General features: G+C 41.2%; 1 protein-coding gene across 1 annotated transcript in view; it reads left to right on the forward strand.

The window, feature by feature from the left end:
* The window catches only part of FAP (fibroblast activation protein alpha), a 1,146,500-nt gene that overhangs the window by 326,404 nt on the left and 801,291 nt on the right, over nucleotides 1-18,805 (forward strand). Inside the window, exon 8 of the mRNA XM_069616321.1 lies at nucleotides 6,634-6,754. Within this exon, the coding sequence (XP_069472422.1) occupies nucleotides 6,634-6,754 (121 nt within the window). The remainder of the gene's footprint in view (nucleotides 1-6,633; nucleotides 6,755-18,805) is intronic.

Below are 18,805 nucleotides of genomic sequence, written 5' to 3' on the forward strand. Positions count from 1 at the left end.
CAGGGGGAATGTTTAAATGACAGTTCCCAAGTGGTAAGAAGGCACCTCTACAAGCCGTTAATTTATTCTGGAAGCATTGACATTGAATTTCCCATTGAAAAGCAATTTTTCAAATCAGGCCCATAATGTATACTAACAGATAGCATTGCCACACAGTTTTATTTTTGAGTGTCTTAATGACTTCACTGAAAAGCTGCATAACACATAGAAGATATTTATTAGCTGACATCATTTGGCCTTCATATACTTGTATTCTTCTGTTCCAAATAGTGAAAACAAAGTTACTGGCATACTATTTTTGTTTCACATACGTTTTTATGTATTTGTCATTTCAGTTTACAATGTGATTCATGTACAAAATCCTGCGAACACGCAGAGGACAGTGCACAAAATCCATGAGCTCTTTCCTCTGTGTGTTTGTGGGATTTTGCTCCCACTTCATATTTCTAGCTCCCTGCTGCCAGCATGGACCAGTTTGCTGGCAGTGGGGAGATAGAAATCCAAAGTGTGAGCAAAATCATGTTAACACAGAGAGGACATTGCTCACGTGAGACTGTCCTTTGTGTGTTTGTGGGATTTTGCTTGCACTTCGGATTTTTAGCTCCCTCTGTCGGCAACACAGTGCATGCCGGCCGCAGGGAGCTAGAAATCCTGAATGTGAACAAAATCCTGCGAACACACAAAGGACAGTGCTCACGTTGGAGAGGATCTTAGAGCTAAAGACCCTGAGATCCTTTACGAAGTGAGCACTGTGGAGTTTCATTGTAAGTTTCTTATATGAACACTTTACAGTTGATTTAAAAGCAGCGGGGAAGAAAACCAATGGAAAGGGAATGCATTGAAGGACAAAAATAGACGTCGGATGAGCCAGATAATTTATGTGTGAAGTCGAGCACAACCAGTCGGATTGTGGAACCATGTAGGGCAAGCATCTGCATGACCCTTCTCAGCTAACCGAGGCAACCATTGAGCCAGTAATAGTTCGAGCAGTATATGACATGCATAACAACATTGACAATTTTGTGTTCTAATACATTTATACATATTAAAACTGATTTAAAAAGGATGAGCAACAGCCCTAGCTATATTAAGAAAACAAGGAAATGAAACACAGAAAAGACAGAAATAATTACTGCTGTCGAAAGTATTGTAAATTACTTTAGCTATTTAAAAAAAGCTTATACTCAAATGATTCAATGTATCCTTTTATTTGGATCCTATTCAAAGATGGCCGCTTGTTTCGGCTTGTCTTCAGAGAGCTTCCTTAGAGACAGTCATCCAAAATGGCTTTCTCCATTGAACAGCTGAAAAGGCTGAATGAGTTCAGAGATGGGCAGGAATGGGTGGGATCAGCCTTAGGGATTAGCATGGCTAGGGGTAGAGAATCGGGGGGATTCAATAACCAACAACTGTGTATCCCTCCTCAGATGTCATCTGCATTGGAAAAGCATTTCATGTGGAAGATGTATGATACTTTTCCTATTCAAAGATGGCCACTAGTTTCAGCTTGTTTCCAGTGAGCTAATTTAGAGACAGTCCTCCAAGATGGCTACCTCCATGGAAGAGCTCAAAGAGTTCAGAGATGGGCAGGAATGGCTGGGATTAGCTATAGGGATTATCATGGCTAGGGGCAGGAAATGAGAGGGATTCAATAACTTAACAACTGTGTATCCCTCCTCAAATGCCATCTCCATTGGGAAAGCATTACAGACCATCATTCAAAGCCTATATTTGAAGCTCTTATGTAAAAGCTCTTATTTTATGAACAATAGTTTCAGCTTAAAGGTAGCGCTTTCAGCGCCATCTAATAGCCCAAACTAATGAGTCTGTAGGAGACCCAGAATCCGTCTGAAATTGGAACTCATTGCACTTTGTATCCTTCCCTATTCACGGTACACCAAGACAACCAACAAGTAGGAACTGTGAAGTATTATTTTAAGTCATATTCATATTTGGGCATGTATTCCCAAACCAAAATAGTAGGACCAATTCACATAAATCGGGTGTGACACTCCAGAGACATAAAGTAAGAAATGCAAATGATTAGAGTCCATCGCACAAGGCCCAACCCACCACGCAGACTGCGCTCACTTTACATAAAATGCATCTATGTCTCGTTTTCCTTTCTCACACGACCATCGCTATATATGGCATAGTCCTGGAGAGAAACAAAAACTGATGCCGATCACCTTTTTAATGTTGGCTGACTGCTGGAATAAGATTCCAGTGCCTTACCTGATGTAGATACCAGATAGGGTATCTTTTCATTGAAGTAAGTTTACTGAGTGTGGTTGCATAAGCATGCCTAGCACAAGGAGGACTTCTTGGCGGCAACATGCGTTGGAGAAATAGTCAGTAGCATAACATAATACCCTACACTGTTCTGTGTTGATGAAACATGGGATGCAGAACATCTGGAGCCATTTGCCTCCATACCTCCACCCCACCAACACCTGCAGCTGTCTTTTCTGTTCACACCTTTTCCAGAAGCTGTTATATAGAGGCTCCTAAGTGTAGGATGTATCTGTGATTTTAAGTTGTTCCTGACTTAAGGCCAACATTCAAAGGCAGAGCAGGAGGTAGGCAAGAATAGAAAAGTGACAAGAGGCAAGGAAACAGGCTTCATCATGGAATGGGAAAATGTTTCATCTATATCTAGAAACGGTTACATTGAGTATGCTGGTTTTTTACATGTTGGATAGTTTATTTTTTATTTGGTGTCCCTTTTTAACCCAGCGTTGTTGCATGTGCAAATAGTAAAGCTGGGCTGCTAAAACCATGTGCACGTGGCCTGGTATGCCATACAGAATTGCCAGTGGCCTTTATTAGTGCGCCCTGAACCTATGTGACTCGTTAAGAGCCTTCACTTTGTAGATCTTGGATGACTTAGGGCATAGTCATACCGGGTGCCGCCACGCTGCAGCTCCTGGAACGATTCAGAAATACAGATGTGGGTAAGTGATTGCCACTGGTCAGTGCAGCTTCATACGTGCTCATTTGCCCACCTGTTTAGGTTTCATGTGACCTTTTTGGCCACATTTCCATTTGTTTTGGGGTTTATTTTAAAAGGTAATTGTGCATTTTTAGGTTTTGCTCGAAGAGAAAATATTGTGTACTTTTTGGGATTCATGTAAGGATACAGTGTAGTTCGGTGTTGCTGTTTCTGTCACGAAAGAACATTCATCCAATAATGGTTTTGCCTAAATCTTGCAAGACAGCACCAGTGACAACTACATTGGATGAATATTCATATCACTACATATCACTACATTAATAACACCACCTCTGCTCTTTCCCCCTTCTCCTGCCTCCAAAGGTGCACACCTGTGCTAAGTAAATGAGTTGCAGGTGTGGCCGATGTGCTGCACACCTAGGCTAATCACATATAGCATTGGGGCTATTTGTAAAGCTAATCCTAAATACACATGCTCATGTGGAGGGGAAAGTATAAGGACACACAGTGGGGGTGTGGGGTAGGGTAGCGGTAGGGGGAGGTTCAGTGGAAAAGGGTGAAATAGGCAGATTATCCATTAAACAGAGCTTGCTGTTCTGCAGCATCAAAGCTCCCAGGGATGACTCGTATTACTGCGGCGTGGGATCATTACGGCCTCACCCTGTGACAACAGAGGGACACTCATAGAGCTGTGCGCAGAAGGGCATTTCATTATTTATTTAGAATTAAATACACTGATTGTGCACATTCACGCACTTCTAGATGTAGATGCGTCCTTCAGAAAGTATTGTGGGTGTGTAGAGTTCTCGAATTGTTCTGTCAGATGGATTGAGTAATTCAACCCTGGTCTTTGCTTTGCATTCTGGGACGCATGGTGCTTTATTAATAATTGTTTCAGGATGCACATATAGAGGAAGGCATAGATGGACTTCCCCCACCTAATGTGGGACACCTTGAAACCTCTGCAGATGTCATTGCGTTAGGAATAAAATGGTGGCATATTTCATGCGTACCTTGTACATAAAATGTCACATATACATGTTTGCAGCTGTACTACCAATGTCCTACACAGGGTAAACAATGTTCCACCTGTGGCATTTATGTTGGTTTCTCAACCTACTGTTGGAGTAGATTTGGAATGCTTTGTGGATCCACTTGGGCTATAAAGGAGTTACAATTCCTGGCAACACTGTAAGCAATTGTGTTGTATACTTAAGGAGGAAATAGCTTTCTCCAGGAATCACGGGAAGGAATCCTCTGCGCCTCGTCCAATTGCAGAGGACTATCTCCAATAAACTGATTCTGATGAACAATTTCAGAGAAGTCACGATCTCTCATCAGGTTCTCGCTTCCCCTATTTGTAGAATGATTAATTCTTCTCAAATGGAATTTGAAGATAGAATTCTATTCAGGTCAGTGGAGAAACTTTGCTGAAAATGTTGGGGGGGACATGACCTCTGAAGAAAAGGTGCCCCATTCAAAGGAATGGGGACAAAATAGTTTGCAATGAAAGTTGGGGGGGGACAAACACCCCCGTCATCCCCTAAAATTGCGCCCATGATTCAAGTATTAGGATAAACAGACGTGACAAGATGGTTTTAACCTGTCGAGAACCTTTCCTGGAATAAATACAGATGTAATTTGACTAGTGGGAATTTATTTGGTTGTCCCGTGTGATGTTTCTACTGATGAGGACATAGAGGGCAGGCTGGTACTCTGGACCTCGTTTTGCAGTTGAAACTCAGTGTGTTGACCTGCTTTTGTGTCATTAGAATGTATGTGTTGTGCTTTGCAGCATATCTATGAGCGGCTTCCTTTGGGGGTACTAAGGCTTTAGGGTGTACATCAGACATAAGAAATCTGAAACAGCGTTTGAATTACAGACATATTGCTTAGATATCTCATTAGGTTGTCAGAAATTGTTTAGGAATACACGGACCTGTCTTTTGAAATGTATGTTTTGTTTATCGATTGCACATAATGACCCCACAATGAGCACTGCACTATTTTATAAGAATCGTTTTGCAATAAAATATTTCCAAATATGAGAGGCTTTTGTTCAGGGTGGAGAAGGTAATTGTAAAACATATATTAATATTTATAAGACGTTTTTCATTAGACATGTGGGTGAGTGTTAAGGCAATGTAGGTGTTTATGAAAGCACGTAGAAAAAAACGCACTTATAGATATATTTATTCCAGTCCTATTTTTGTGCACGTGATCTAAAATCCCCAGAATGCTAGGACTGCGTAACGGGCACCCTATATTGTTTTGTGTTGGTATGAGATTTAGGAATTGGCTTGGAATCTTCTCTGAGGCAATGCATGGCCCCTGACTCTTGTTAATACTCCCGAGAAACTGATGATGGCCAGCATTTTTGTAACCATCTCGCAAATGTACATTTGTTCTGTGACATTTATGGCAGAAAGCTACGAATATGCCTCCAAGAGGATCTATCGGTTGCTGCTACCTTGGTTCATTGAAACTCCACCCCTTTCCCACATGTAAGAGACAGGCACAGGAATGGACTGCCCAGAGATCACCCTGATACTTCCTCCCAAGCCTATCCATTGAGTTTGCCTCTGGCACTGCACACACCCAGGGAGTGCTTATTTCTGGTCACTTGAGCGCAATAATCCAGGCAATGAAAAGTGAGAGCAAGAAGAGGCTGCAGGGCCTCTGAAGAGGTTAGTAAGCTCGCCATGATGCATATAACATGCAGGATATCTGAAAACATGCAAACTTGATTAACAATACCTCCAAAAACCTGACTCTAATGTGTTTTGGGAGAACCGGCCATTTACCTCCCGTTTGATCTGAATTTGAGGTATACACAACATTTGGTGACTGTACTGTCACAATTGACTTAATTGCATCAGTTGAATTAAGTTCATTATTTTGATTTATCGCTGAAATATTTTCTATCAAATATGTGTGCAAATCTGGTGCAGCCAATTAAGGGGCGACATTCATTGTTTTTGGTCTCATCAAGATTGAGAATCTGTAGAATATTTTCTAAATCCCGCCTCTCAGTGACAACGTCCGCTTGGTCCTGGTCCATCATGTGTCATTCAAGGGAGGATCCCCTACAGCCTCAGCGCAAATATACGGGCAGGAATCTCTGCATCCAGATGTATCACTCAGAATGTTAATGGCCATGCTCCAAGATCACAGAGGTAGTAGCCTCCTTCATCATTGTGTTACAAGCATCTACTCTTCTAAACAAAAGAGAAGAAGAGCGTGGCATCTGGCAGTTTCAGCAATTCTACAGAGAATGTGCCACATGATAATACAGGGCAGTTACCAATCACTGTTGATGCATTCATTTTATTCTGTAATATTAAAGGGTGTCTTGGGAGATCATCATTTCTAGGTCCACTCTGTGATGATCACAGATCATAGGGAGGGCGACACAATCTAGAAATCATGTATGTAATGCTGGAGGTAGGTTGTTATGCATATAAGATTAATGAAGGAATGCATGGAATTGTTCTGCTCTCTATGTATCAGTTCACAATTCCTGGCCTTAATATGACATATGACGTTTAGGGAGTGCTTGGATGTACACAGCAACCATGATGAGCTGCTTTTGAGCCTGATAGGCCTGACATTGGAATATGTGAACATTTTACGGTCATTGCAGTTTGACGAACACTGATAAATCTGCCTTTCATTGCCAGGCATTTGTATTGGGGAACAACATCTATCTGAAGCACGGCTCAGAAGAACCAGCCATACAAGTTACACGTAATGGACGTGATAATACAATATTCAATGGGATTCCGGACTGGGTTTATGAAGGTAACCTAGTAGCTCATTGTTAATGAAAGCAAAGTATCTGGTTGTGTGTGCATTAGCAGAGTAGAAGTTCACATTGGACAACTTACGCCCCTTACACCTGAAGAGGTGACATCTGTACCATCTTTAGTGTTTTATACACAAACACAGTGATCCCGAGTTTTTTTCAGGAAAATATTTTGATAGATCAGAATTCCGTATTTTATAAAGATTATGACCCTATGGGAACCTGGAAGAGAATCAGGAAATGGGAAGATTCTTCCATTTGTTTGTGCATGTTTAAGATTTATGGACGGTAATTCGTGATAGACTTGAATTGTTGATTTATTTTGGAACACATGTTGCTGATGTTTTTTTTTCATCATATAACAGATGCATAGCATTTTTGACATGAGTATAAAATATGCTGATAAAAATCTGATTTTTGGCTTGATGAATTACTATGTTAATAGCTTGTTCTCTTCAAAAAATGTTTTTGTTTGTGTCGTAGGATGCTCGTGTCCAAGGGTGTGCCAGAGTGGATTTAGTACAATACTTTAAAAAAAACGTGTGCAAATAAATAGCTAAAAAAAAAGATCAAACCAATTGATGGAAATAGAACAAATGTCTTTTGAGCCGTAAGGTTGTACCTATTTAAATCACTTTAAATTCTGAAAAAACTTTTTTTTTTTTATACGTGCGGCCTGTGGGTTCCACCCTCCCGGACATCGCAATGCCTGTACACAGACTCCACTCGCCAAACTCCTCTGACTTATTTGTGCTTGCCTTATATCAAAACATTCCCACAAACATTCCCCTCCCTCACGTATTACTAATAAGTTATTAGACCACTTGTTATTTAACTTTCCCGCACAGGCCTTTCCACAATCCGCACACCCCCTCCCACGTGCTCTTCCTCAATGTCCTCATAATCTCGTCAGCATCACAAACCCACCGCCCTTGTTCTGCTCGCGTTTTCCTCTACTCTGCCTCCCAGAGGCACCCAGCGGCAAAATGACCCCACATTTGCAAATAATATTAAAGCAAATATAACTAGTGAAAGGTAACTTTGCAATGTGTGTACTGCAGCACTTTTGCTTGGCCAGTGGGCAGCCAGCCAACAAGTTCACTGGTTTTCTAACAAGTACTTTCTGTGTTCTATTGTATGTAAATAGTGCTGTTTTTGTTTTTACAATGTTTAAGTAATCATGACTTGCATATCACTTATTTGTAGTAAAGTTGTGAAATTTTGATTTATTTTGCAAAACTGAAAGATTCAAACACAAATCTGGATTTTGAGTTAGTTGTTTGCTGGGAGAGGGTTTGGGGTGTTTGTGATTCGTCTAATTTAATTAATTAATCTTAAATGATATACTTAGAAACAGAGACCAGTCTCTAAGCGCCGGACTGGGATCTAAACCTGTGTTGCTCTGTGTTGTCTTGCTTCCAAAACAAGTACGTTGCCCCTGAGCTATCCCCCAGCTTACTAAACCAATCATGTCTGTTTGGTGTGTTTCAATGAGATCTGGATTAAAACTGTTCCACAAAAATAATTTTCAAGCATTGCCGACATTTAGCACTTGCTAAAAGCAAGCGGATTGCACAGGCGTCCATTGCAAACGCTGTCTGCAAAGGGTTTTTGCAGGCAGCATTTCCATCTTTTCCATTCCATTTGGCCGGCTTTTTACTTTTGCACTCCATTTTGCAAAAGTGGAACATTTCATGCAGGGAACCCAACAGTAGGTACGTGCTAACGTTGATAGTGTTCTGCATGCAATTAACACTTTTTATAAAAAGGGCCACTGAGTTTGCAGTAGTTTTGAGCGATAGTCGCCATCTGAATACCCTCTTTGTGCTTTAAATCTTGCTTCCTGTCGAAGTTTAAACTATTTACATTCTAGCAGCATATTCTTAAAGTGAAAGAATGTGTCAATCAAAAGTTTTGCTCTTTAATGTTCAGGCATGTACTGTCATTGCGATCATAGCAGAACAATCTAATACAAACAAGAGTATACATGTATATATACTTCAGACACGTATCTTTTAATGATTTTGAAAAAATGTACCCATCCTATGCATCAGCCTGCCTCAGCAGCCATGCCACCCAAAGCATGCGGATAGGCGTTGAAGGGAGGTGCTCTGCACGCTGAGCTATGTAGTTAGTGTAAAAATAAGTAGAAAGTCACAGGTTTCTTTAAAAGTGATTACATAGTTCATTGATTCATCAGCCACCGAATAGACGGATGATTGTGTGCCTGGACATTGATGGATTGGGCTTCTTGTTATGCAGTCCTATCTGTACTCCGATCTGCAACTCTACACTCAGAAGTTGTTTGATCGTCTTCAGTTCCCAACACATTCATCATACTCAAGGGCATTCATCAGGCATGAAGCGAGAATTATACACTGCAGCGCTTCTGCGTGCCCTCTTCTTATGAGAGATTACCAGAAGATCCTGCTTTACCTAATATGACAAGAAATTGGCAATGATAAGCAGATGCTGGTTTACCTAGAATGCCAAGAAGCTGGCAATGATAAGCAGATGCTGGTTTATCTAGCATGTCAAGAAACTGGCAATGATAAGGAGATCCTGCTTTACCTAGCATGTCAAGAAACTGGCAATGATAAGGAGATCCTGGTTTACCTAGCATGTCAAGAAACTGGCAATGATAAGGAGATCCTGGTTTACCTAGCATTTCAAGAAACTGGCAATGATAAGGAGATCCTGCTTTACCTAGCATGTCAAGAAACTGTCAATGATAAGGAGATCCTGGTTTACCTAGCATTTCAAGAAACTGGCAATGATAAGGAGATCCTGCTTTACCTAGTATATTGGCAATGATAAGGAGATCCAGATTTACCTAGTATGTGTATGGTATTTTGTGAGGTTTCCCAGCTTGCCACAAAACACGGGGCTAGTCTCAGATTGGGATCATTTGCTGAAAGCAAAAGCATGAATTAGGTCTGCAGTAGGGGCACAATTTATCAACCTTATTTATATGTGAACCCTTAGGCTCTTTAAGGCGAGGTAACACTGTACAGGGTGGATGGGGTGGAGAAATTACTCAAATATCAATAATAAAACCAGCTCAGGAAGTTGGAAAAAGAATTGGTCTGTTTTAATAACAATTATCTAAAACAGGGAGTACAACAGACATCATCGGATATCTGACAGCAAGATCTCACGAAAAACATAAAAAACTCATTTATATACTAAAAACACGTCATCATTGACGTCACACTAAGTGGCAAACAGAGAAAACGTATGTGTGTCTATGATTGGGTAACAGGAGTTATCTAGATATACTTTCTATGAGACTTGGTGTTGTGATTGGGTCTCTACTGTTGGGTGGGCATATTTGCCCGGCCCTAGTGCAAGTAATTGTGAGTGTCATAAAATACACAATGTCTCATTGGACCTCTAAACTATAGGGCTCTTTGGTACGTGGCCCTTTATAATTGTTTGGCGCGCTTGTACCATTCTGGAATATTCCACTTGTTAGCAGCATGCAAGCTGGTACCCCATGTGCTGGTGGTTTCGGCCTGGTCATGCCTCCCCACCCCATTAGCCCATCATCTATCATCACTCAAGATGTCTGCCTACGAGACTAGTCTTTGAACTTGGCAAAGTATCACTACTGGTCCTGGGAATAAAAGGGGGTATGAGCATGATCTTGTCTTCTGGTCTCAGTGTATGCTGCCCAAAGTCTATTTTCATCTGATCATGTGATTGGAGACCATGTTTTGAGCTTCCTTGTTGTATTTTAATAGTATTAAATTAATACAAATTGGCACTACATGTTTTTCCGCCGCACCTTAATAGGAGCATGGCTCTCGCCTTCGCGTCCATTGTATCTTTTCATTATAATTAACTAGCTTCTTGGTTACCTCATCCAATGACACGGGTGCCAGGAAAGCCTCTTTGATTCTTTTTCCATCAACAGCAGGCTTATTCTGCTGCGCCACACGTTTCCAGCCCTTCTATTCATGGGGCCCAGTTTGCCCAAATATGATGTGGAACTTCCAGATTCCTATGCATATATATATATATATATATATATATATATATATATATATATATATATATATATATATATATATATATATATATATATAATAAAATGATTGTCTGTTTCTTCCGTGCTCTTCACACATGTGATCATCATCCCATATGTGAGAGTTTATTCGATTCTTACTTCGTCATCAGATTCTATATGGTCTATTCATCTTCTTTTCTGTCATGTATTCTGAGGTGTGTCACTTTACTTCATGTGACATCACCAGTCTCGTCTTTCATCCGTCTTCGCACGCTCTTCAGGGATCTTGCCCAAGAGGCTGTTAGTTCTAAATGGATACATAAATAATGGTTTCTTTAATGGATACTTTGCTTCAAAGGCTGCCCATGTTATAGGCATCATTACAGGTGTCTTGCTTGTCACTATTTCCGGTTCCCGAGATATAAGGAATTTAGGGGCAAGACTTCCTGCAGAGGCTTTCGGCTCATCTTCTAGAAATTGGATTGCTATATATTTACTCAGAGTAGACTTACCAGGTCACCTGAAACATTAAGGTCCTGATTCACAGAGCGTTTCCCTATGGGATTGCGCCATTACAAACTGCTTCTGTGAATCAGGCCCTTTGTGTTTATAACGTGGGAATCAGTTTGTAGTGGTTTGACTCAGATCACTGTGTTTTGGTACACCTTACTTTTTACTGCAAGCGGAAAAAGAATAACCCCTTTAGCTTTGCATCGTCTATGCATTACCACAAATAACTAGAGCACAGAAAAACCAAACCAGCACTGATCAAATTCTTTCACATATTTTTGATGAGCAATTGAGATTCTCAGCTCAACACACAGAATTTGTGAAAAACAAAACATCACGTGTAATGTAATAAACTCAGCATAACATTTTCAATGATACAAGAATGAAAGTGCACGTTGCAATCCCTAATTCTTGTCACTGGAGTGATGCGATAAAGCCCTTTCCCCTGTAACAGACTTCACTAATACTTTACTGTTTGGATGGCAGTGCACCGTTATCTGTAACCTTGAACATTGTTGGCTACTTTGGCAGGATTGTAGACTTTCAGTTTGTATTTGAAATTGGCCTCTTGGACAAGGGCGAAAACACATAAAAATAGCTATCTATGTTTGCATCGTCTGTTTATTTATTTCACTTTTATCTTCCCCATGGCCTGGAACCTTCCTAATGAGTCACTTTGCACATTATTATGTTTACCAAAAATTCATGCTCAGCTCATCTACTACAGGAAGTAAGCTCGCATGGAAACTTTTGATGATCTGGATTCTCTTGGTATCACCTACACTAACTATGCAGATGATACTCAGATTCTCCTCCCACTTTACGGGGATTACGAAGAAGATTTGGCCTTGGTGAACAGGGTGTATCTCATCATCCAGGCATGGATGGCTATTCATGGTCTATGCCTGAATGATGAAAAAACGGAACTCATCATACTGGGCACACATGCTAACATAAAAAAACTAGGACCAAATTACTCATCATTCATCATCAATGGTAATCTTCTTAGGGTGGCCAAAGAGGTGAAAACACTCAGGTTCTACCTTGACTCCACCTTACCTTTTAATAAACAAGTTAAGACCTTGGCCTCAGCCACAGCCTACACATGTAAGCTGATTAGAACGGGCAAACCCTTTCTATCAGATGATAATTGCATTACCCTAGCAAGAGCCTTGATTTTATCTAGGCTCGACTACTGCAATGCACTATGTATTGGTGCCAACAAATCCATCACCCAAAAAATCTGGATCCTTCAAAACAATGCCCTTAGAGCGGCAGTAGGTGTGTCTAAAAGGTCTCACATCTCTGCCATAATGCGCCAAAACAATTGGCTTTCCACTCTCAACAAAATCAATTTAACAATAGCCTCCTTGACACATAAGGCATTGAACAATGCTGCCCACAGTTACCTTGTAAACAGAGTCCAAAGAAGAATCTCCACGAGACCCACAAGACTTACCAATGTCAACTGCATCAACATTCCAAGATTTAGACTAACCAAGATCGGGGGGAACAGCTTCCAGGTCAAGGCAGCCCAACTTTGGAACTCCCTAACACACCATCTCAGGGCGGATCAATTCTACCCCAGGTTCAGACACAGTTATATCAACTGGCTCAAGGCAAATGATAACTAGTTGAGAACATACCCTTGTATATTTTTTCTTTGTATATTTGCCATTTCTGCCTATTTTTGGATAGCACACCTATGTACCCAGTTATGCCTATTCCATGCACTACTATGTAATTATATTCTCTGTGTATAACTATGTAACCTGTTAACTAAGCTTTGCATTGTCTGTGCTGCTTGTGCCCTGATACCCCCGGGTCCGGTGCACATCATATAAATGAATAAACTAAACTAAGCTAAACTAAAACTGCTGTGCTAATTTCAGAAGCTTCTCTATCACTCCCAGAGAATCACTACAGCTTTCCCTCTCACACATTGCTTCTCTCTCACCCCCCAACTGTCTGGAAGCTATCATCTCTGCAGCCCTCAGCACAAAGGCCAGGCCCCAGAGGTCCCTTTTTTTCAATCACATACTCTTGCTCTCTCATTCTCATTAGCCAAGGCCCGCAGAAAATAAAACCCTGCCTTACTATCTGTGTCTTCTTTTGAAGCCTTCTGTCAACTTCATGTATATTCCCTTACACAAAGTGTAAGTTCTGCTGGCCCCGGAATGTGATGTCACATGTCAATCAGACACCTCCTCTGGCTAGCCAAACCTCCTGGAAACTTCTAGAAATCCCTATTCTGTTTCACTGTCACCTTTGAGCAGAATTTTAGTACAATGAACGCAGGAATCGATGAGCTACATTCCTCCCTGCGCTAGAACATGGACAATGGGCCTACTTTGCACATTCAAGTTCTCTAACCTCCTTCTTTCACGTTGCAAGAGCAGCTTTAATTCTTGCAAGCAGCATTTCGGAGCCTGTGCTTGCAGTCCCATTTGCATCCCAGTTTGCACCATCAATTTGCACCCTAATCTGCACAAAGCCCTATGGACTCAGCTATTCCAAACTAAACTCTAATTGTATTAGTTTGTTACATGTTAGAATTAGTAATTAGTAGATTAATAATGTTAAAGTTGGTGTTAGTCCCTACATTGCATGAAAATGTGCACCGCCCTGACAGGGTAAATCCCCAGTTACCCCAACACTTTGGTTTGTATGAATTCTCAATGCTATCTCACATCACTGTCGCCCACACCCTCTAAGTTATGATTCCTGGCCTATTGAGATTTGCACCATCTAAAAATGTACACCACCGTAACCTCCTACACAGCTCCCCCCTTTTTGTTTCTGTAGAGCCCTGAACTAAAGACCTCTGTGGGAACAAAAAAAAAACCCTGGCTACATCATTCCATCAAACCATGATCTTGGGCACATTTTTGAGAATGTAAGCATTTTCCATTTTTTAACTTACAAATCATCAGATATGTCCTTAGATATCACGCCATCCGCAATTATGTTCTTTTTATATAATTTGATTTTGAACAAACGAGGTTTGTCCATTTTTTTCCTTTTTTTAATCTTTCCTTTTGTAACCACTCCAATCATTTATGATTTTTTTTCTTTTCCATCTTTTTTTGAACTCTTTTCCATTGATAATTCCTTTTCTGTTTTTTTTTGTTTTGTAATCTTTTCTATAAAATAAATTATGAAAAACACACTGCATGAAGTTCTTTTTCTCAGAAGAAAAATAAAAGCAATACTATATTGCAATTCTTGTCCATGTTGGTAATGATTGTTAATGATTGCTGTATGTTTTTGGACTAGATGGCCGCAGCAATAGTCCAAACCTAGAGTTAACACAAAACACAGGGCTAGACTCACAGTGGGATCATTTGCTGAAAACTAAATGTTTGTGTTGAAATGTCTCACTCCAAAGGTAAACATCAGTTTGTTCACACTTACATTGTTTTTGAGAAACAGATATATACATGCAAGTGTAATATGAAACACACAATAATGTTTGCAAAATGATGACTCCCTTAAATTGGTGGTGGCAGATCCATCACAAGGCTTAAAGGATGCCTGTGTCCATGCCACATATTTCCTTGATGCTCTGCCAAGTTTTCATCCACTGCATTTGGGTTTCCTTCAGGCCCGCCCTTCATCCATCTTTTCCCCCTTCTTTGGTCCATGGGGTTCTATTCTGGGACTCCAGTGGGCTCCTGTTCATCCAGGGTTCTCCTCCAGAGATCCAGGCGTCTGGGAATCCAGCTCTAGGAGCACTGCTGAGGCAATTAATTAGTATCTAAATCAAAAGAGAAATAGACAGATTAAGTATCAAGTAAACCAAACGCATTCATTTCCTTCCTTTTTGGGGTTTACCTGAAAGAAAAATGTGGAATATGTAGTATAATAATACAGCATTTTCATTACACTTGCACCATTTATGAATAGTTTAGAACAACCCGGAAATAAACATGTGGATTAAACATAAAAATATAACAATGTAATTTCCTTTTCTAACTGGCTGGAAATACACAAGTGGGTTAAAAATAGAAAATACAACAATGGCTTTTTCTTTTATAACTGGCTTGAAATAATTGTGTGGGATAAACACATTAACATACCATAATGGCATTTTAATTGTATAACTGGCTGGAAATAATACCATCATAGCATCTTCTTCTATAACATTCATAATGACCATGAAAATGCAACATTAATTTGGATCACCAATCAATCTGGCTCTACTTCTACTCTTTGATTTCTTTCCTATTCACAAACCTTGCTCTCATATTTCCACACACTTATACTCACCTGTTTTATCCCCCCTTTCCCACTCTAACAATAATATTAACATTCACACCTACTTACCTGCTACGGCAAATCCCTTCAGAGCAAACACCATCTGTTTACCTGCTTTGACTTCAACGTACCAAATACATGCTTCATCCCCTATTGGTTTTTTCTGCTTGTTCCATCCTTTTCACTTTGTGATTTGGGTGAAATTGTTTGATTTGGTTAATATGGACAAATTGTTTCACCGCCAAATCTCCTTCTTTTACTATGATTCTGTATAACACAGGTGAAACTGTGTACACACATTTGTATGGACCGCACAAAGATATGAGACATTTTGCATTCTTGTGTTTACCTGTCCCAAAATCGAATTTAAACACCTGATACCCTACTTCATACTCCCTTAGAGATGTCTTCTTATCATAGTATGATTTTGCACTTTCACCGTCATTTTCCAGATTTCGCTATGCAAATGAAAATGCATGCTGCAAGTGCTTCCACATATTTATGAATCGTGGCTGCATTTACCAAGACCTGTTATTCAGTCCGGTAAAGCAAATGTTGTGGCAAAACCATCGTCCCGCCTGTTAGAATCTTGTGCAGACTGAGGTTTGTAGACCTAGATGCTGTTGACCTAATAGCAATCAGCACCAGAGGGAGTTGCAAATCCCAGCTCGGCCCTGCCTCAGCAACACACTTTTCAAAAATATCAGTGATTGATCTGTTGCAACGGTCACACTTCCAGAAGAAGAGGGATGATATGAAATGTGCAATTTGTTTTTCACTCCCAAGATTTGCCACATCCTTGTCATCACTGCACTGGTGAAATTACTTCCTTTTAGGCAAACCAAATCTAGAGAAAATATGGTTGACTAACAATGTGGCTGCTGTTTGCGCACTGCAGTCAGGTGCTGGAACGCATTCCAGCCACTTGGACATTAAACAAGTGACTGTTTAAGCAGTAAGCCCTGAGCAAGAGGGTATTACCACTTCAGGTAATGCCACAGGGCCCTTAACGAAGACCCTGGGGCATTACCTGACGTGGTAATGACCCCCTGCAAGGGCCTTCTTGCTATTAGTACCCCAGCCCAGAAGACAGGGTACTAAAAGCGTTTTTGTTTCTATTCCTAAATGCTCTGGCAGTTTACAACAGAAGAAAACATGTACAAAAAATGCCCGCCAGGGAAGGGAAAACAAAGTCTGTTTTCCCTTTCCATGGCGGCCATTGAAAAAAGTAAACAAAAAAATGGCCGCCATGGAAACGGGAGAAGGGATTACGCATAGTCCCTTCCCTCTTTCCATGGCACCCATTAAAAGAAGTAAACAAAAAAATGGCCGCCATGGAAAGGAGAGAAGGGACTACGTGTAGTCCCTTATTCCTTGTGAATAAATAAAGAAGATAGAGGCATGTCTGGGAGGTTAGGAGCAAAAGAACATTGAAAGGGGGCTACTTCCAGTAGTTTAAAACCATTTTAATCATTACTTATTGACACATTCATCATTGTGCAAATCATCTTTTACAATGGTGAGACACGGACCGCAGGAGACTGCCACGGCTGCAGGACAATGTTAGAACAAGTGCTCCCCCGACAAGGTTCCTCTAGTTCCGAACTGGAGTTTTCCCATACCCTGCAATACCAGCAGGATATTAACGCGCATGACACCATCCTGCACAAACGATCTCCATAGTAACTGTTGCTACCGCACAGAGAAGCGGACCGCACAAGACTACCACAACCATTTTTGCTGCCTCCGAACTGACGCTGCCATAACTACCATACTATAGTAACTTACGGAAAGATTGGAGCCTTTCACTATCCCAGCAGGAAACATATGCACACGGTGCACCCCTGCACGGATACATCAGTTATAACGGTATACCCATCGTCCGACAGAGTTTCTTGCTCACAGGACTACCATATACTTGACCAGACCATGTTGACTTTGACCCAGCCATTTTAGCGAGGGAATAGGAAGGACTCACCCTGCTCCTACCGCCATCACTCAAGAATGGCTTCGCCCTCTACATACACCGGCATATATAACTACATGCAGAGCGATATGGGGTTAAAATCCTTTTTCTACAGGAAACACATGCTCGATCTGAGGGCTGCTTGAGGTTTGCAAATATATGGGGCCCCCAAAGATACTACACTGATTACTCTACTCAAAAGAGGGGTGTCATGGTTCTGATTCTTAAGAGTGTTAAGTTTCAGCACATTGTGTCTCACATAGACCCTCTGGGGCGATATGTTTTACTTTATGGCAGGCTACACAACAAAGACATTGTACTTCTTAATGTCTACGGGCCCAATATTGACGACCCTGAGTTCTATTTGCATCTTACTAATCTACTTTCCGCATTACCCCTTGTACCCATCCTCTGGGGTGGGGATTTCAACATGATCCTAGACGTTGATTGGGACAGGTCGGGTGCCAGACCCCGCCAACTCACCAGAGCTGCTAAAGTAATTCTGGAGGTCTTGTCACATCTGGAGGTCTCGAAAGCATCGAGACTAGTGCAACCCGGTTCCCGAATGTATTCTTTCTGCTCTTCTGTACACGATTTACATTCCAGGATAGATAGATGGCTCACATCTGACATACTCATTAGGAGCATCACACATATGTCAATCCTCCCCAGGACACACTCAGACCATTCCCCCGTGACCATTTCCCTTAACTGGGGTGCAGATCACAATAAAATTCACTCAAGGAAATTAAAGCCCCAATCACTATCAGATGTAGCCTTCAATGCTGACCTGGAATCCGCCATAGACGATCATTTTGCACTGAACAATGGGCTACTTTGTGGGAGTCGTTTAAGGCCTACATTAAGGGCATAGCTATTTCCAAGTAGTCCGGGATCCTCAAGGTTATTCGTAGAGACATATCAAAGAGCGAAGAAGCACTTTCCTCCCTCGAGGCCCAAAATGCCCAGTCCCAGTGTCCAGATGCCCTTTACAACATCGGTATTGAATTAGACACATTTCACGCCCACGCTGAAAGGGAAAGAAAGTTCATTGATAATCCCGGACTTGCTCGACTGTATGGAGGGGGCGAGCGGCCTGGCCGCGTGTTGGCCGGACTTCTCGGACAGGAAACGGGATCTCCACATATCTCAGCTATAGAAAGGTCTGATGGCTCCTTGGCCCTTCTTCTGCAGGAGATTAACACAGAGTCCCAATCGTTCTATGAATCCTTATATACAAATGTTGACACTGTTCCTAGCTCGGAGGTCGACACATACTTGGACAACCTACCCCTCTCTGTTCTT

This window comes from Ambystoma mexicanum, chromosome 9 (genome assembly GCF_040938575.1).
Source record: "Ambystoma mexicanum isolate Mex_15411 chromosome 9, UKY_AmexF1_1, whole genome shotgun sequence".
In the NCBI taxonomy this organism is placed as follows: Eukaryota; Metazoa; Chordata; class Amphibia; order Caudata; family Ambystomatidae; genus Ambystoma; species Ambystoma mexicanum.